The sequence below is a fragment of the Tympanuchus pallidicinctus genome, unplaced genomic scaffold, assembly GCF_026119805.1.
Source record: "Tympanuchus pallidicinctus isolate F22 unplaced genomic scaffold, pur_lepc_1.0 scaffold27, whole genome shotgun sequence".
In the NCBI taxonomy this organism is placed as follows: domain Eukaryota; kingdom Metazoa; phylum Chordata; class Aves; order Galliformes; family Phasianidae; genus Tympanuchus; species Tympanuchus pallidicinctus.
In genome coordinates, this window is record NW_026294744.1 from 326,221 (window position 1) to 345,648 (window position 19,428).

The 19,428-nt window shown below is 37.2% G+C and overlaps 1 protein-coding gene across 3 annotated transcripts in view; it reads left to right on the forward strand.

Annotated features, from left to right (window-relative positions):
- The window catches only part of VWF (von Willebrand factor), a 152,230-nt gene extending 132,802 nt beyond the window's left edge, over positions 1-19,428 (forward strand). For all 3 annotated transcript variants that reach the window (XM_052690523.1, XM_052690522.1, XM_052690521.1), the window contains exons 45-52: positions 115-298; positions 1,229-1,269; positions 6,160-6,279; positions 9,318-9,416; positions 10,217-10,345; positions 11,704-11,743; positions 17,156-17,253; positions 19,085-19,428. In XM_052690523.1, coding sequence (XP_052546483.1) covers positions 115-298; positions 1,229-1,269; positions 6,160-6,279; positions 9,318-9,416; positions 10,217-10,345; positions 11,704-11,743; positions 17,156-17,253; positions 19,085-19,273 — 900 coding nt within the window. In that variant the 3' untranslated portion in view covers positions 19,274-19,428. The remainder of the gene's footprint in view (positions 1-114; positions 299-1,228; positions 1,270-6,159; positions 6,280-9,317; positions 9,417-10,216; positions 10,346-11,703; positions 11,744-17,155; positions 17,254-19,084) is intronic.

Consider the following 19,428-nt stretch of genomic DNA (forward strand, 5'->3'; position numbering starts at 1 on the left):
CAAAGCAGTGGATGTATATTCTGCAAACTAATGCTTTGACTAGGGTGCCCTTCACTTTGTTTAGTGACACAAAAACTGCTGCCTGTATTTAATCCTTTTACACTTTCCTGTCAGGTTGGCACGGAGTGGCAATCCCCCTTCAATAGGTGCATAATTAATGAGTGCGTCCGAGTGAATGATGAGGTTTTTGTGCAGCAAAAGAATCTGTCCTGCTCTCAGATGGATGTACCTGACTGTCCAGATGGAACTCAATTACGCTGTGACGAAGTAATAGACTGCTGTCCTTCGTGCAGATGTGGTAAGGAATTATGTATGACGAATGACAAATGAAATTAGTAAAGAGTTAATCATCTCATGTGCCAATCTCCTGTTTTACAGTGGCAATTTCAAAAGTATATCCTACGCAAGTGTAATATCACTTTCAAGCTATCCTGCATAATTTAAACATTGACTATAGTAGCTCCTGCTGCTATTATTTTCTCTTTCTAAACAATGTTCTCAGATTCCTTTTGAATTACTATTGTCACTACTTAGAGAGACATGCCAGGCTATGTCTGAACAGCAAGTTACAGTACTAGCTTGTGTTGTTAAGCAGTTATTACAAGGTCTTGACATGCTTTTGACCTAGAAAGGTGCAATGCTGTTACCAACATCAGTGTTGTTTACTCCTTACGAACAGGGAGTTTTCATGTCATTATGCCTTCTGGACATCTGAGTGTTATAGTGGTGGCCATTTACTAGCATATACTTACAGCAAAAATAGATATAAAAAAGATTTGGCTGTTTGGACGCAGTCTGGGTAGACTCTCAGTCACATATAATTTACAGGTATTTGGGACAACCTCATGGGAAGGAACTTCAGTGGAAGAAGGAAGAGAAATAAGTGTTGTAACTTGCTGAAAACATTTGAGTGTGTTTTCTGAGAATGTGAGGATAGAAACGGGGAAATCTACATAATAAATAAATTTAAGAAAAGGTTAGGGAAAGAAATAACAAGCAGTTCAACAAGGGATATTTGGAGGCAAGGGATGTTCAGATGTGGATATCGGTATAACTGGCAAATTATTACTTTTCAAATTATAATGTAAGAATGTAAAATTGTATTTATTTTCGCTGAACCTGGATTTAGATATCCTCAGTTGGAACTTTAATGAATAAAGAATATATACTTCTGCTTTATTAAGTCCAAGTAACAGCACATTAAATGCAATGTTATCATCTCTTTCAGTACCCATGAATGGTTGTCCTTTGAATGGCACTCTTATTGGGGTAAGATAAGCTTCTTTTTATTTGCTTTAGTGATATGACACTTAGCTCATTTGAATGGGCTTTTGAAGAAAACAGGCTTGCTCAAATACACATAAGTGTACAGGGCAGCTTTTCTCAGCCAGAATCCCTACCAATGAGGCAAAGCAATCATAGGAGTTCCACATGTGCACAAACTTTCTTGTATGACAAGTGAGCATCTCTGCAAAATAGGGAAAGTCATGTGATCTTATCTTGAAATGATGTTCAGAAAATACGTTCTTAGAAACTGTGCTAATTTGCATTGTGTAATGACTTACAGGCTACCAGACACACAGGAAATTGCCTGTGATGGATAATCTCTAAGGTGGTTCTTACCAGTCTCAGGGAAGGGAATGCTTCCTGTATTCTACCAAGAGAATGAGAAAGATTAAGAAAGGGTAGAGATTCTTGTTCCACCTGTGTGGAAGGAGGACTCTCACTCCTTAGTAGCAGGAATAGGAAAGCTAAGCTCCTGCTTGCCTTCTGTGCCATTTTAAAATCTCTGCTGACCTCAGCTCAGAGAAAGTTTTTGTCTCAAGTGCATATTACTGGATAGATAAAGATGTGTTTTACCCACTTCATGACACTATGAATCTTTGGAGAGCTCTGTCAATAGGCCATTATTCCCCTAAATCCATGTTCTGGCATCATCTCTGGTGTCAGACAGCTCTCTCAACATCCTCGGGGGAAACAGGTGCTCTTTATTCATTTAACCTAAATTTTAACCTATACATTCCTTTTTTTCATTTATTGATAAAGTATATTGACAAAGTATATTGATAAAGTCCAAATCTCTTTGGACTCTCAAAGAGCAAAACTCTTTGCTTTTTTGAGCAGAGAGCACCTCTCTCCATCTATTGCTTCCATTTTGGATTTTTTTTAATATTTAGTAGGTATAAGTTCTTCATTTTGTTAGAGCTTAAGCCATTAAACCTCCATCATTCTGTATAGATAGGTTCCCTGTAGGGGAAGGAATTATTCAAGGAGTTATTCAAGGAACAACTATGCCTTTCTACCTGAATGCTGGAAGAAGGGCTTTAAAGTGGTTAAATCTTAAATAGACTGCTTTCTCTTTGATTCCTCTATTTGTCTCCTCTACAGTATGTTGAGAGACAAAGCCTTTCATAAAAAACTTTCTTGTAAAGAGTACAATTCAGTATAATTCAGTAAAATTGTCAGCTCCTGACATCTGTTGTCATAGATTGTGTGGATATAAATTTATAAACAAAATTCTGTGCTGCAAAAAGAAGGTATCTTTCCAATTGCATGCTATTATTTGATGAACAGATAATTTTTTCTCTTCCAACAAAATGTTGACTGGATTTGTCAGAGTCCTTATTCTGTTTTCAAGTATTTAAAAATATTCTAAGTGCAACATTAGAAATTTTTGAGAAAGCTCTTATTAAGAGCTCTTATTAAGAATTTTGAAGATAAAAAGTAAAATCTTTAAATTTGTCAAATACTGAAAAAATTTCTATCTTAATAAAATTTCCCAAATTATCATGAATTCATGATGTGACACAATTGCATTATGATTCATTTTTGTTTGCTATTTGGACCTCTATAAAACCTTATTTTTTTAATCCAGGTTTTAAAATGTTTCATTTGTCTTTTTGACAATTAGCCATTTTATCAAACACAGTCTGTGAAAGATTTTGAGTGTATAGGTAGGCCTCAGCTGCTGTATTGCTTCAACGCTTCTCATTTTGCACTGTATCAGGCACCTAGCATTCAGCAACACAGTTAGTAACATTTTTTCAGAGTGGAGAGAAGAGTGTGAAATTTGAATGGCGATATGAATTTTGGAAGCTATCTAGACAAAATGGACATTTTAGTGGAAAAAAAAAAGGATAAAAGTATTTTGTGGATCTTAAATTAGAACTTGTTTAATGCATACTTTCTTTCTTTTTTTTGTTTTCATTCAATTATTTCTTTTAAGCTGATTAGCTGTACGTCTGAAATTTTTTTGAACAGCTGGGGTTACCACAGCTTTATCTTAGTCTACTTCTTACGTCAGTAACTGTTTTAGAGCTCTGGTCAGGAAGGGAGATGTTTTGCTCACAGAAGTTTGTACTTCCAGGATTTCAAACCCTTTATTCTGTGTCTTTTAATAATAGGTTTCAGATTTCATTTTAAATCAGGGAAAAACTTCGCTCTATTAACTCATTCAGTGAATAGTTCAAAGTTTTGAGTCATTTACTGCAGTTGTTAACTGTGTAATTCAGTGTATCATATTCACTCCACTGTTCTTAAAAATATGGTGAGCTTTCCTGCAGAATTCCAAGCAGGTGTTTGTAGTTACTGGAAGGATTATCTGCATCACTCATCTGTTTTCTCAGGCATTTATTGTGTTGTAGTTTTGTAGGAGATCTGAACAGATCTTGGCTTTATGCATATAATTTTATTTGCACTGAGAAGCACTGGGCTAGCAGATGTTGACATTTTATTCTATGCTAGCCAAGAAAACATATGATAGCTGTGTGTTATATGAAGGGAAAAAGTCATATCAATCTATTGTTTCACTCATTTCTGTTATCCTTAGCTATGTTTGCTCACAAAATATCGTTATTAAAGTCCATTTGCATGCTGATTGCTAAACACTATAAAAAATTATAAAACTAAGCTGTAATAGAAATTTTGGATCAAAGTAAATCTTTCCTCCATTTTTGTGTGCTTTGTTCTAACTAGTGTTTCTAGTATGCACTTCATTTCTGCCCATAACAGTGATTTTTGGATAGCTCACCATTACTTATCTTTTTCTATAAAATTGGAATTTTTAAACTATCCAATCAGAATAGCAATTGTTATATCAGTTGTGGTTTTTTAGATCCTTTCTTCATGATATGAAAGCCTGTGTTGCTAAGAAATTTTATGTAAACATTCACATCTAGAGGAACTGAATTAAGTATGTTTATAGCCAAAAAGATGGTCAGAAGGCTGGAGCACCCCTCCTGTGAAGAAAGGGATTTGGGCTTGTTTAGCTTGGAGAAGAGATGGCTCTGGGGAGACCTCACTGTTGCCTTCTAGTACTTGAAGGGAGCTTGCAAGCAGGAAGGGGATCAACTTTTTACATGGTCTGATAGAGACAGGACAAAGGGTAATGCCTTTACAGTAAAAGAGAGGAGATTTAGGTTAGACATAGGAAGAAATTTTTTATTCAGAGGGTGGAACAGGCTGCTGAGAGAAGGATGCCTCATCGCTGTAGGTGCTCGGTGTCAAAGTGAATGGGGTCCTGGGCAGCCTGATCTCCAGATTAGTAACCCACTACAGCTGTGCTATTATCAGTGAACCAAATGACCTTTAGGGGCCATAAATTCTGTACTGGAACTGTCATTCTGATATACAAACCCTTTCCAATGTTAAGAGTAGACAAAACAATGTGTTTTGTATATTTGCTTGCCTGTGTGTGCCTTCATGTCTGAATTCATTCAGTTCTTTCAACTCTCTAGATATTCGTAATAGAAAGTTAAATTGGTGGAATTGAAGGATCTTATACTGAAATTTCAAGCTAAATTATTAAAATACTGGTATCTTCGCATCAGAATCAAAACCTCCATCATATTGTTCATGGTGGATCTTTTTCCTAGAACTCTACAAAACAAAAATAAGTCATTTCTTTTGTTGGTGCTCTATTAAAAACCACTGAGCTCTAAAGACAGCTGTTGTGCTGAGGTCTAGTGAAAGAATGTAATTAATATTCTTTATTCAAAACATTTTTTCTTCAGTGGGTATGTGGTTCAGAACTACCCCTAAATCTATTACCTTTACACAGTTGCTCTGGTTAACTTCTTAATTTTGCTCCATTTGTTCCAGGAATGTCTACTTGTGTGTAATAAAAAAATGAAATTATGGTTACTTGTAGTATGAGACACAGAAAATTCCTGTTCTCTGAGAAATCAGCAGTGAAATTCCATTTTGAAGCCTACTCAAAGCTTTTGTCATGCAATATTCGGTGTCTGTTTATTAGTTTTCAGATGTTCTTTGTGCAATCTTTCATGCACTCCACCAATTTTGTCCACTTAGCCAAAGCAGTTTATTATTTTGAGGTTAAAATGAAAGGCTACGTGCTTTAGAAGCAGAAAGAATTTGGATTTAGAATTTCTTTAATCCAGTTGATAACTCCACATCCTATCCTTTCCTATCTAGAAGTGTGGTATTTTCCACTCTACATTTTAATGTCATTTTTGCTTACTTTCAAAAAGGTGATAGAATTAAGAAAACAATGCTGCAAAAAAGTTCTCTGCCAGTTCAGTCACTGATTTTCTTGTAACTGAGGGAGTCCAGTGCATCATTCAGTAGCTGCTTTCTGTTTGTTTTTCTCCTTCTACTCTTGCCAATTTTAAACTTTTAAGCCTCCAGGGATTCTAAGTAGTTGTTTTTTTGTTGTTGTTGTTTTTTTTTTTTTTTTAATATAGAAACAATAACAAGTAATTTTCGTTCATAAATGGTTAGCTGTGATGGCTCAAGAACAAAATATTGTTGGTGAACTGATTCATAGCACTTGAGAAAAATGAACTGGTGGGAACCACCTAACACATAGTAAGGACAACTCATGACAAAATCTTTCTTACTGTTTTCAAAGATTCCTTTCTTCCTTGCTAGTTCTGTAATTAAGGAAGTAATCATAATGCCATTTTGGAAATAACAGAATTCTAAGTGATTTACTAGAAAAATAGGCTTCTGCTTTGCTGCTTGTTGGGAGATTGTAGATGTAAAATTTGGATCTCTGGAAAATGAGGGCATTGATTTTTCTTTCTCTTGCAAACACTTGAAGAACTTTGCTTAATGAAAGATAGTTAACACAGATAAAATTGCTCATTTGTTTGAGTTTTGCTCGAGACAGACTCTGACAAGCCATTTCTAATGTTTCAGCCTTGGAAACGCATGATGGTGGATCAATGCACAACTTGCATCTGCTCCCTCCAGTCAGTGTCTTCTTCTCGGAGATACAGTCTGACATGTACAAAATTCAGCTGTGAACCATGCCCAACAGTATGTGCAAGTATTCTGGATGCTCTAATTAAGAGTGTCTGATGATAAGATCTTCACTGTATATACCAGGTTTTTTTTGTACAACTCAGGCTACTTACCTTTTGGGCAAAATGAGATATTAGAAATCTCTGTTACAGGAAGTGCTATAACTACTATGGTGTCCTTTCCTACATTTTCTCTGTCCATCTAGGAACTGACAGCTCAGACAGAATCTTCCTCCTTCAGGACTTTCCTGTGACTATTTCCAAATTGTCTAATAGCTGAACCCAGTAGTAATTCGAAGTGATTATCACTATTAGTTTCACTGGCCTTTTTGAAGTCTGCTGATGCTTCATGCATTCATTAGCAATGAATAAGCTTGGCAAACAGCTCTCATTTGTACTCTGCTGACCAACAGTGTGACTGGAGTGCATGAGTAGTTTGCTGAATCATATATATATTTTTTCTTTTAGTGTTAACAATTCAAAATGAGGGAGATCTAAGCAAATTGCAGAGGCTGCTTCTGTCTCCCCCTGTCCAAAGAACACAGAGCAGCAACTAAATTTCACAGAAAATGTTTAAATGTCCTCTTCTCTCTGCCTTTCCATGTGTGGTAAATGGAGTCCAATGGGCCCACACAAACCCACAGCCTATGCAAGCAATGGCCATTGCATCACAAACACATCTCTGACACAACTATATGGGATTCCTGGTTGATATCTAAGAGAAGAATAGATCAACAGAGTCCTTGCAAAAGGAGGGGACAGTGTCATGGGGAAGGCTGATAGAAGTTGGAAGGAAAAAGTAGTAAATCAAACTTCCACTATGCCAGCTGCACTAGTAAACAAAACACAACACAACTACAGCCTCAAGTTATGACCTGCAACCCCTGATATTGATTAATCATTAGAAGTGTCCCAGTTAGCTTGTCTTACAAATAATTAAATAGGCAGAGGTTATTTGTTTCCTACCTCTGTTTCCTACACAAACTAGAAACAGCCAGTCTCTTTTACTGGGAGAAGGCAATTTAGACATACACATATGTGTTCCATTAGTCTGTTGGTTGAGAAAACAGACCTTGACTCTGTTCGTTTGTACCAAGTGACAAAGGGATGAATGTGGAATGTAGATCTGGATCCTAATATTGCCACTCATATAAGATACGATTTTAGACACACACTCCTGAAGAGAAAATAAATGATGAACCTTGATGCTGAACACCTTTCTCTCTTTCACAAAATGTAACCTGGTAGATAAATGACAAAAGATATACTAAAATGAATCTGTGACCAGTAACATGTGTGCACACGTATGTTCACACACAGACATGCACAAACAAGAATTCTTCCTTTTCAGTGCTAGCTGTAAAAATTAAGGTAGGAGGATCGATAAAATACATGGTAAAAACAGAAGGGGAATCATTCCACTCTTGCCCCTTTTGACATCCGTATAATTCCCAAACAGCTTTCCTACAACCTGACTCAAAAATTCAGACTAAACAAACAACAAAAATAAAAACAAAAAAAAGAGCTATTTCCAGTTGGGATTATTAAACACCATGAAATTTTGTTTCGGAGATGCACAGCTACCCAACAGAACTTACAGGTCTAGATGTACGTGTCCCATTGTAGCCATAGTAATGATACTGGAACTCAAAGGAAACCAAATTCAAATAAATCAAATTAATGGAATTAATCACTCTAAGGCCAGTGAAATTTACACACTCACTTTGGATCTTTTCTGTCTCAGTCACTGATCTTGTAATATAGCCAGATTAAAAACAATTCCTCCATAATGGACAAAATCATGGGGTAGAGTATGTACTGTCTCAGGAACACTTGCTTTCTGCTATATCTTGAAGCTGTGAAACTCAGTGCACTGGTCATTGAAATGCAGCCAACTGCACTGTTCTTCAGGGTCCATGTGTTTTCTGTTTATGGCCTGCTATAGGTGCTTACATTTTTAGTAGTGGAGCAAATTTACCTAATTAGTTTTCTGCCTGTGGTTTAATATTAACACCACACTCTCCCCAAATTATTTTTTATAATAATTCATATGGATAACAAGCATGCCTTCATTTGATCAGGAAGTGTTTTTTGTCTTAAAGAAAATTCAGCTAATCATAAGCAGCTTGTTTATGTGTAGCAGCTGGAGACATTTTTGTGGGACACTTCTTGTCTTAAGTTAGTTTCTTTCTGTTGTTTTATTTTTCAGTTACCATTATATCTGTTCTATCCTCACCATCAAGTTCTACTCGTTTTTCCGTACTCCTTCCCCTGCCAATGTTTTTTCCTTTTTTTATGCCATTTTTTCAGACTCTATTATTCCTTCCTACCTTCCTTCTTTTTCATTTTATGATACTGTATCCTCTCCATTACTCTCTTTCTTTTCATACTTCATAATTTCCATCTTAGCCTTATTCTTCCATTTCCCTGTCCAATCTTTACTGGTTTTCTAACCCTCTTAGTTTATGGAGAAAGGTGGCCTTACGGAGAAACGTATTTATTAGCTTATGGAAAAGTTCCTACCCACCACAAATGTGAATTGCATGCCTCTCAAAATATTTTAATGAATTTGTTTCCTCCTACTGTCACTTCTTTTGGTGAACCTTATCTTGCAACAGTTATAGTCACAGAATATTGAATTTAGTGGACACAGGAGACTTTGTAATTGGAAATTAACTTCTTTCTATATTTATTATAAATCAGTAGATAAATCAGTTTATATTGATTTATTATATAAATCAGCATAAAACAAAAATGTGCAATTAGTTAGATTGAGCTAGTTTAGACCTACTTTAAAAACGAACAAACAAACAAACAAAAAACTGAAAAATATTTGCTTACAATTTCTTCAGCTATTGAATCCTTCCTCCATTCTCTTCCCCCTGGGAAACACCTTCTATAAAAAAGCGTAGGAAACATGCTTAGGAAAAAACAAAACAAAACAAAAACAAAAAAAAAAAAAGACAACAAAAACAAACAAAAAAAGCCCCAGCAAACAAACAGGAAAAGAAAAAAAAAGGGAAACAATTCCATGTGAAGTTCTTTGCCTTCTAGAATTACAGAAGGCAGGAAATTTCTGGTTCTTGCTGTGGAAAATGTGTGCCAACTTCATGTGGCATCAGACTGAGAGATGGAAGGTTTCAGTACCTTCAGGTAAGTTCAAAGCACTGTTTCTTTTACTAAAGAGTTAACATATATGTAGCACAGACTTGTGGTAGCTACAAGAAAAGGTTTTTTTGTTCTCTTTTTTGTTAATCAGTAAGGCATTGTTAGTACCTTTTATTTTATATCCTAGAATGTTTTCTAAAGAAAGTTTTTGTTGTTGTTTATAGAAGAAAATGAAGAGTTCACAACAGAGTGAATTAGAGAAGGATAACCTAGACGTCTAGAAGTTTGAATATTATTAAATAACTTTAACTTGAATAGGAAGTCAACAGCTACCTAGCAAAAATCTAAATCCTCCTTTGAAATAAAATGGGTAACTTCAGTTGAAAATGTGAATCTGAAAAAAAAAATAAAAAAATCCCAGCTTGATTGTTTCTTAAACAGGAGTTCCTTGTGTGTGATTGTGTTATTTCATTGAGGGAGCTCCTCACTCTGCCAGCTATTAAATATGCATATATATGTCTCTTCAAAAGACAATTTGTTTCTTGCTTAGACAAGTTTCTTCTTTAAGTTAATGGAAGTTCCTTCCCTGGTAAGAGCTAAAAAAGGTCAGATTTGGCAGTCTTCACTGAGCTGTATTCAGTACTGCTATGTAAGTAAGTAATTATTTTTAGAAAACTACGGTTTACTGGAGATTGCCATGTTTTATAAGCTTCCCCACAGTGGTATATTACTTGAATATGGTATATTACTAGAATATTAATAAAGGAATATCAGGTTGTACAGTACCCTGAAAACTTACTATCCTGTACTTTAGTAAAAAGCTAACAGTTCTTAAATCTTTCCAGCCAAATGAATCACTTCAGGATGGCTGTGATAGTCACTTCTGTAAAATAAATGAGAAAGGGGAATTTATCTGGGAAAGGAGAATCACTGGCTGTCCTCCATTTGATCCCAGAAGATGTTTGGCTGAAGGTGTAAGTAGTGAAATGGGTCCTGTTTCTATGTTTCCCAATAGCCTTTGTCAAGTTTATTGTTCTGTATATAAGTACCTTAAGTGTATTAGGGATAGGAAACTCCAGTTCTCTAACCACACCTTGGCTAAACTGAATTTGAACTTACTTCGAAATTCAGAAAACTGTAAGTTTCCTTTATTTTAAAATAAATGCTAGTTGCATGTGAGAGTCTACTGCTGGAGAGATGCAGTAATTCCATGAGATTTCATATGAAGCAGTAAAACCAAGAAAATTATTGTTCTCACAGTATTTTCAGTTCAGTATCCTGAACAAAGCTGAGTGAATAATTATGCATACTGAGAAAACAGTCAAATTGGATTCTTTTTTTTTTTTTTTTTTTGCTTTTGATAATATACATTAAATACCAAAGCATTTATTCTCTACTCTCTTAAAAGACTATAGAAAGGAAGTTTTACTCATGCTCTTGGAAGAGCTCAAGCCTCTGCATTTGCAGTGGTTTGGTGTAATGGTGTAACAAAAACCCTACGTGTGCAGTCCAGGAAGGGGTGTTGCACATAGTATTCTATTTTTGCTTAGCTAGCATCACTCAGATACTACATCCACCTGGTCCCATTTTTTCAGCATGACAGGAAATAGGAAACCTTAAATAAAGCTCATGCCCAAACCTTGCTCAACATACAACCAAACAAATGGAGAAAGAATTGATGTGTTAAATGCAGAAAGAATAAAACCATTTTGGGAAGTCACTGCAACACAAACAAAATTTTTGAATAATGCTGGATTATGTTGCAGGCATGGTGTTATCACAACATTCAGAATGCCCTGATTATAAATCAATGGGGAATAATTTTTAACACCAAAATTCCCAAATTGCATTTATTCTCCTCCACTGCAAAACAACAGCAAAGCCCCACTACATCATCTGTAAAATTAGTGGGTTTTTCTCTTGTTACAGTAAGTTTAGAAAAAAAAGTCAGGAGGGACATTTAACTATTTTTCTTTCAGAGAAGATTTGAATATGTTGTTTTGTCACTTTGGTTCCTAGGAGTTGATCTGTATTCTGCATCTTTACTTTAAAAAACTTCTACTATTAGCTAAAGTGAAAGTAATATTTTAAAGTATTGAACATGTTAAAATATTCAGTTATTTCCAATCTTTTATCAACAAATGTAATCACACGTTCAACACCTTTAAGTAGATTAAAATGAGATTGGTTACTACTATAGATTTATATTTTTATATATTTATAGAAATACAATTCTCTTGCCTAACACACTGTTTCAAACATATTTTGTAGACTTTTAGCAGAACAAATGTGTATCAGTAAAGTCAAAATATTTGTATTTTTGTTGTTTTAGGGGAGAATTGCAAAACTAGGCAATACCTGCTGTGACACATGTAAGTAAATAAGCCAAAAGTCTTATTTGGAAATTGCAGAGAACATAAGCTTTTGGATAAGGAGAGCTAAGAAATGTCATCCCCAGTACCTCCGTGGATAATGCTGTCATGTTTTTTCCTCTAATATGTGTTTTGACAGTATTTATAAGCACTTTGAAAGAAACAGATGTTCTCTACATTTCAATATGTACCATTATGCACTTGTTAATTAATTACTAATGTTATATTTTATTGTTTATCTGAAGAGAAAAGGAAGTTACAAATATGCAGACTGACATGACACATAAACTGAGACTGAGTCAAACACTTAATGAATAATCAATGGACTGAAAATAGATTTAGCAGAATGAGCTGGTGTAAGAAAAGTAATTATAATTTTTTTTAGTATATATTATAACAAAAAAATTGTTGGAAACAGATACTTGTCAAAGGTTTATGCCTACTGGACAATCTGTCTGCATCTTAAGTTCTGTCATTAAGGAGTCAGTCCTGCAACTCTTAATTTAATGCATTAAATGGCAGTCAAACCTAGAAAGGGCTTCCTTACACGAGGAAGGGTGGGCTCTCATTTCTACGGTGAATCTCTGAGTGCTCACCAGCACTCATTCTCATGGGAGACTTCAGTTTTCCAGATATATGTTGGAAATATAATACAACACAGAGGAAGCACTACAAGAAGTTTCTAGAGTGTTTGGAAGATGGCTTCCTTACGCAGCTGATAGGAGAGCCTATCACAGGTGATGCCCTGCTAGACCTGCTCTTCACTGACAGAGAAGGACTGGTGGGAGATGTGAAGGTTGGGGACTGTTTTGAGCAGAGCAACCATGAAACTGTAGAATTCTCTATTCTTGGCGATGTCAGAAGGGAGACTAGCAAAACTGCTATCTTGAACTTCAAGAGGATGGACTTTGTCCTGTTCAGGATGCTTGTAGCATGGGTCCCTTGGGAGTCACTCCTTAAGGGTAAAGGGGTCCAGAAACCCTGGATGCTCCTCAAGATGGAAATCTTATAGGCACAAGAACAGGCTATTCCTGAACGCCTTATGTCGAGCCATAAGGGAAGAAGACCAGTGTGGATGAACCGGAAACTACTGTTGAGACTCCGGAAGAAAAAGAGAGTCTATGTCCTCTGGCAGAAGGGACAGGGTACTTGGGGAGATTATAAGAAAGTTGCTAAGGTATGCAGGGAGGATGTTAGGAGGGTGAAAACCCAACTTGAACTCAGATTGGCCACTGCAATAAAAGGGAATAAGAAATCCATTTATAAATACATCAGTGGTAAAGAAGAACCGTGGAGAATTTCCATCCTTGATGCATTGGGGAATGTGACCACTGAGGATAAGGAGAAGGCTGAGGTCCACAACGCTTTCTTTGCATCTACATAGGCAGATCAGTTATCATCAGGGCACGTTGTGCCCTGATCCGAAAGCCTGGAATGCTACACAGAATACAACCCCGGTGATTCAGATGGACAGTTCGAGAGCTCCTCTTTCATCTCGGCTGTCACAAGTTCATGGGACCAAACAGGCTCCATTCTAGGGTGCAGAAGGAGCTGGCAGGGATGATTGCAGAGCCACTTGTGGCCATATACTGGCTCCTGGTTATCTGAAGAGGTCCCAGAGGACTGGGGTCTTGCCAGTGTGACTCCCATCTACATGAAGGGATCCAGGGAACTACAGGCCTGTTAGCCTGACCTTGGTACCAGGGAAAGTTATGGAGCAAATCATCCTGGGACAGCTCACATGATATGTGGCATTCAGGGGATCAGACTTAGCCAGCACGGGTTCGTGAAAGTCAGGTCATACTTGATCAACCTCATTTCCTTCTACGAGTGGGTGACCAGACTGGGAGATGAGGGAAAGACTGTTGATGTAGTCTGTGTAGACTTCAGCAAAGCCTTTGACACGATCCTCTCACAGTATCTTCCTGGGGAAACTGGCTGCCCGTGGTCTGGAAAGGAATACCCTTCTTTGGGTAAGGAACTGACTAGAGGGCTGTGCCCAGCAGGTAATGGTTAATGGAGTTAAGTCCAGCTGGCAACCCGTTACAAGTTGTGTCCCCCAGAGTTTGGTACTGGGGCCCATCTTGTATAATATCTTTACTGATGAGTTAGATGAGGGGATTGAGTGTACCCTCAGTAAGTACACCGATGACACCAAGATGGGAGGTGGTGTCGGTTTGCCTGAGGGTAGGAAGGCCCTTCAGAGGGATCTGGATAGGCTGGATCACTGGGCTGAGGTGAATGGTATGAGGTTCAGCAAGGCCAAGTGCTGGGTCCTGCACTCTGCCCACAATAACCCCATGCAGTGCTATAGGCCTGGGGCTGAGTGGTTGAGTGGGGATGACTGTGAAGAGGAAAGGGACCTGGGGGTATTGGTTGATGCTCGGCTGAACATAAGCCAACAGTGTGCTCAGGTGGCCAAGAGGTCCAATGCTATGCTGGCCTGCATTAAAATTGCGTGGTCAGCAGGAGTGGGGAGGTAATCATCCCCTGCACTCAGCACTGGTGAGGCTGCACCTCGATTACTGTGTTCAGTTTTGGGCCCCTCACTACACAAAAGACTTTGAGGCCCTGGAACATGTCCAAAGAAGGGCAGTGTAACTGGTGAGGGGTCTGGAGCAGCGGAGGGAGCTGGGATTGTTTAGTCTGGAGAAGAGGAGGCTCAGGGGAGACCTCATTGCACTCTACAACTTCCTGAAGGGAGTTTGTGATGAGGAGGGGTTTGGCTGCTTCTCCCAGGCAACAAACAGGACCTGAGGAAATGGCCAGAAGTTGTTCCAGAGGAGGTTTAGGTTGGACATAAGGAAGTACTTTTTATCTCTGAGAGTGGTCAGGCGCTGGAGGAATGGTCCACCACCGGCGGTGGTGGATTTGCTATCCTTCGCAGTGTTCAAGAGGCATCTGGATGAGGAGCTACGAGATATGGTTTAGTGTTTGTGGTAGCAATGGTAGTGGGAAGATTGTTGGACTAGGTGATCTTCAAGGTCATTTCCAACCTTGCCATTCTGTTTCTATGATTCTTTTTTTTTATAAGACAATCTCTCAGTTTTCTCCTTTTTAAATAGTAATAATAATAATGATAATAATACTAATAAACATAAAACTTGCAGCTCATAAAAAAAAACAAAACATCTTGCTTGTCCTTTGTTATCTCTTTTATTTGCTCTATGCGTGTGCTAATAAATAAAAGATTAGCAACGTAATAACACCCCTGGTGAAAGAAGTAAACTCTACAGAGTTTGAAGCCATTGCTTGTCTGTATAAACACTGAGTTCTGGCTGTAGAAATAAAAGTCAAAAAATTATTGAGAAAGATTGTCATCAAATGGCATAAACAGGTAATTTAGTGATGAGAGCTTTAGTATACCAGGCTTCATGTAAGAAATGCTGAAAATCACCTATTAACAAAAATACCTTAAGATTTAAAAGATGTGTGGGGTGAGTGGACTTTACTGAGAATTCCTATCATTGTAATTTTGTAGAGAAGAAGGCCTCTTCTGAATGATCATAGCTCAATAAATATGTTTATTTAATGGTTATAGTAATTTAAAAGCTCCTTGCAATAGTAAAATTAAGTTAAATGAAATACTGCATACTGGAAAAAAAAAAAGCATGTTAATAATTGGGCAAATAATTAATTTATTCTCTCAAGTTCAAATAATAGTCTACAGTGATTGGAGCAAATGTTGTTTAAGGACCAGTTTCTCTTTGTATGATATGACTTGGCAGTCTTAGCTAATTAGTGTGCCAAGTGCATTGTTCCAGGTTTAAAATACTTAGGAGTGCGTAATTGAACAGGCTTATTTTCTCATTACATTTTTGCGTCAAGGGACTTCGTTATTTGCAAAGGATATTCCTTGTTTTCCTCTTAAGAAATGAGTTCTATCTCTGCTTTCTACATCTTTTCTCAGCTGATCCCAATTGAATATGTCTTTGTAAGTTACAAGCAGCAGTCTTTGCAAAGGAAAAAGTCTATGAAAAAGTAAATAAGAAAACTGAAGTAATTTGGGAACAAGTCAGTAAGTCAAGATTAGAAAGTCAATGAAGCTGCTGTTGAGTCTAACGATTATTTTCAGCTATGCGCACACAAGTGTGTGTTTCTCCTATGTGGACAAGTTTTATCAAGTGAAATGATTAAATCATTAAAGGAGAATGTGAAACTCCAGCAGGCCTGGAACTATGGAGGTGTTTTCTTTGGTGTTTTTTTGTTTGTTTGTTTGTTTGTTTGTTTTTGTTTTTGTTTTGTTTTGGTTTTTTTTTGTTGGCTTGTTTTTGTTTTGCTGCTCCCCACATAACAAACATTAAATTCTGTCTAATTTCTTGTTAGATAGAAGCGTAAAACTAAACATGAGGACTTAGTAACCACTAATAGCGAAAAGTACTAAAAAAACATGTATTAGATTATTTCATGGCCCAATGAGGACAGTGACAAAATTCCTATTGACCAAAACTTAGATATTTTCAGAAATGGTTCTGTAATTTTTTTTCCCTCTTCACATTGGTTTTCTGCAAAATACACCTCACATGCAAGAACTATGAAGTATTGTAAAATATAACAGCTTGAAATAGGCATGACTGCTAGAGCTCCACGTCCCCAGCTCTAGGCAATGGTGAGGCTGAACGTATATCCTAAAAGGTCATACACACAAACACATGTACATTCTTAGAACCCTGGCAAATATGAGCAAGACCCACAGTCTCATCCTGTTTCCCTCTCCGGTTGATCAGTATGAAAGTCCTAAGTGGCCATAGATACTCACTATCTGGTGAGGGTCATCACAACCCTGCAAACCTAGACTCAGACACTGTGACCTATGGTCCAAGTGCTGATGCTTAAGCCTCCATACCAACCGAATACACAGACTAGAGAGTCTATCATCCAAGACATCCTTAAAAATATCCTAGTGAGTCTTGTAGAACCTCAGGCTGTACTTCCTTAGTGTACCATAACGAGTCCTACACTCTTGTAGTCAGTGACTCACCTCAGTCTATAATGTGATCTGGAGACTTGCTCCCATTGACTCATCTTGAAGGGCATCATCTCAAGTGAATGAAATATCTCTCTTGGAACAGTTCCAGGTGTAGCCAAGCCAGGGTACTATTTTTTCTCTGGTTGAGTTACTGGGTTTCCTGGATGTGTCATCATTCCTTTACATCAGCTCGCCCAATGTAGCGCTGAATCATCTTTTAAAATTGGGACGCCTAATAGAAGCTACCAGAGAAAAGGCAAATATTAGTTGCTGAGAGAGTTTAAAAACAAAGCAATTAATTGAAAAGAAACTTAAGAGAAACCCTGTTCTTCTGTGGAATTTTAGGAATCACTGTTGCATCACTGTAGTACAATACACTTACACAGAAAAAATTGCCAGCCAGCATTGTCAGACACTATTGTTATTTTTTTTTAACTTGGTAGGTGTGGAAGAGGAATGTCGACCAATAAGTACCAGACTGCAGTATAAGAACGTCAATGGATGTGTGGGTGAAAAGGAAGTGCCTATTTCTCATTGTGAGGTAAAAAATAAAATCACCTCCCTCATTTGCCAACGCATACACCTTACCTTGCCCACTTTTTCTCTTACACAAAGAGAACTTTTGGATCACTTTACAGAGCACCAGTTTTTTTTTGTCCTCACTGATTCACTCAGACAATGAAAACATTTTTGACACTTCCTAAAGTAATTTGGTGGTGTTGAATTTTCCTTGTTTCAGCCAGCATGAAAAAGAGGAACATAATCTAATGTACAAATGTGCAGTTCACAATCCTTTGCTTCCAAAATTTGCTTTCCAAAATTTCCAAAATGGCTCTGACAAGGTTTAGTTAGGACTTGGAAGAGAATTTTCATCTGAACATTACTGAGGCTGATTTTCAGATTTGTGTCTAAAATTAAGGACAAGTATCCTTCTTTAAGTTCTGAATTTGTCTTATAAGAGCAGAAATAAATATTTAGATGCATGATAATTTAAACAGGCATTGAAACTTAAGTGCTATAATTTGGCTTTTGTGCTCTGTAAGCTCTGTGACTTTTCTATTATCCTGAACACTAGTGGCTGTTGTGTACTACGTGTCTTTGCATGTTACCACAGTTGGACTAGAAGGTGATTTTTATAAGAAATGTTTCTGCCTATCACTCCTTGCAACTTGTAGAGCAAATTCCATTTCATACAAGAACATAGCATCCCTTCCAGATATTTCTGTCTCTCTGAGACAGGGAACAAAAGAAGGCATTCTCTTCCCTGACTGGTTTGTAGCAGAACAATTGCTCAGTTTGATAAAGATGTTTCATACAAGAACTACATGCAACAAAATGATGATGCACAAGGATGGCTGCCAAGAAGTTGCTTTGCATCCAGCCTTTAAGTTTTATCTTTAGTTGATGTAGTAGGCAAAATGAGTCTTCAAGTTGCCCATGACTACTTGGAAAAAACAGGAATGGCATTATGAGCACACATAGCCAGGCTTTTCATACTGGTGTACCTCAGTTTGCTGCACAAATCCTAATACAAATGGAAGCTTTAAAAACAGCAGTTACCTTTCATTAAAAACAAAAACAACAAAATGAACAGTGACAGCAACAAAAAAACTCCTTGCTTTATCTCTTTTTCTGTCCACAGCAAATCAGTAGTAATTAACTTTTTAGCCTGTGAAAGTACAGATTTTATTTTGTTTCTGGCCACATATTGTGTAAATACTCATGCTATAGATTATAGTTTTTCTGAGCACTTCTCTCATAATGCTATGAGTATTTTTTTTTTTTATTAATCTCAAAAGTACAGAGACACAAAAATAAATGGACTCTAATAGAGATTGATGGGGGTATTTGTTTTTACATAATGAAAACATATGTCAAAATCATTGACACATAAGTACAAATTAGAAAAGTGATGAGACAGGAAGAACAATGGAAAATAGCAATCAGAAATACAACAGTGTATTTACTTAGCATGAAGAGCAGCAAGAAACATGGCTCAGAAGCAGTTGGACTAAGTCATTCTCTGAATGTGGTTCTCATACATACAGATGAGATAATAATAGAAAAATTTTTCTTAACTACCATTTTTGGTCTGTTTAGAAGTCAACTCCACAGTCCTAGAAATATATATATATTTTTTCCTCCATAACTAGTTCCTTTACCTTTTCTTTGCTGTGCTTGTGGTTGTGGGACATTATTCTTTGACTAGCATCCTACACTCTGGAACAAGATACCCATTTCTGAGTTCATGCTTTGCAGCAGGAAGCTGAACTTGAGGCAAAAAAATCATGTATGTTTTGAAGGAGAAACCTGGATCCTGATTTCAGTGAGGTCTGGCACTGTTCAACCTTGGTATCTGTTTTTCTGCTTAGGGTAAATGTAGAAGCAGTACAAGATACTCCATTCAGACAGAGAAATGGGAAGACATGTGCAGCTGCTGTACAGCCATACGAACAACCACAGTTGCCATCCCAGTCCACTGTCCCAACGGCACAGTGGTACAGCATTACATCCCTTCTGCCTCTCAGTGTGAATGCAGCTTGCGGAAGTGTACAGAGTGAGTAATTTGAAGAACCTCAGTGGTTTAATCTTGAGTTTTATGACGAAGAACTTTACTGAGCAAGTCACATTTCCTCTCTGTAGCCAATCTTATCCAGTAGAATTCTACTTAATTGTATCAACATAGCAAACAATAAAACTTAGTAGCACAACAGAA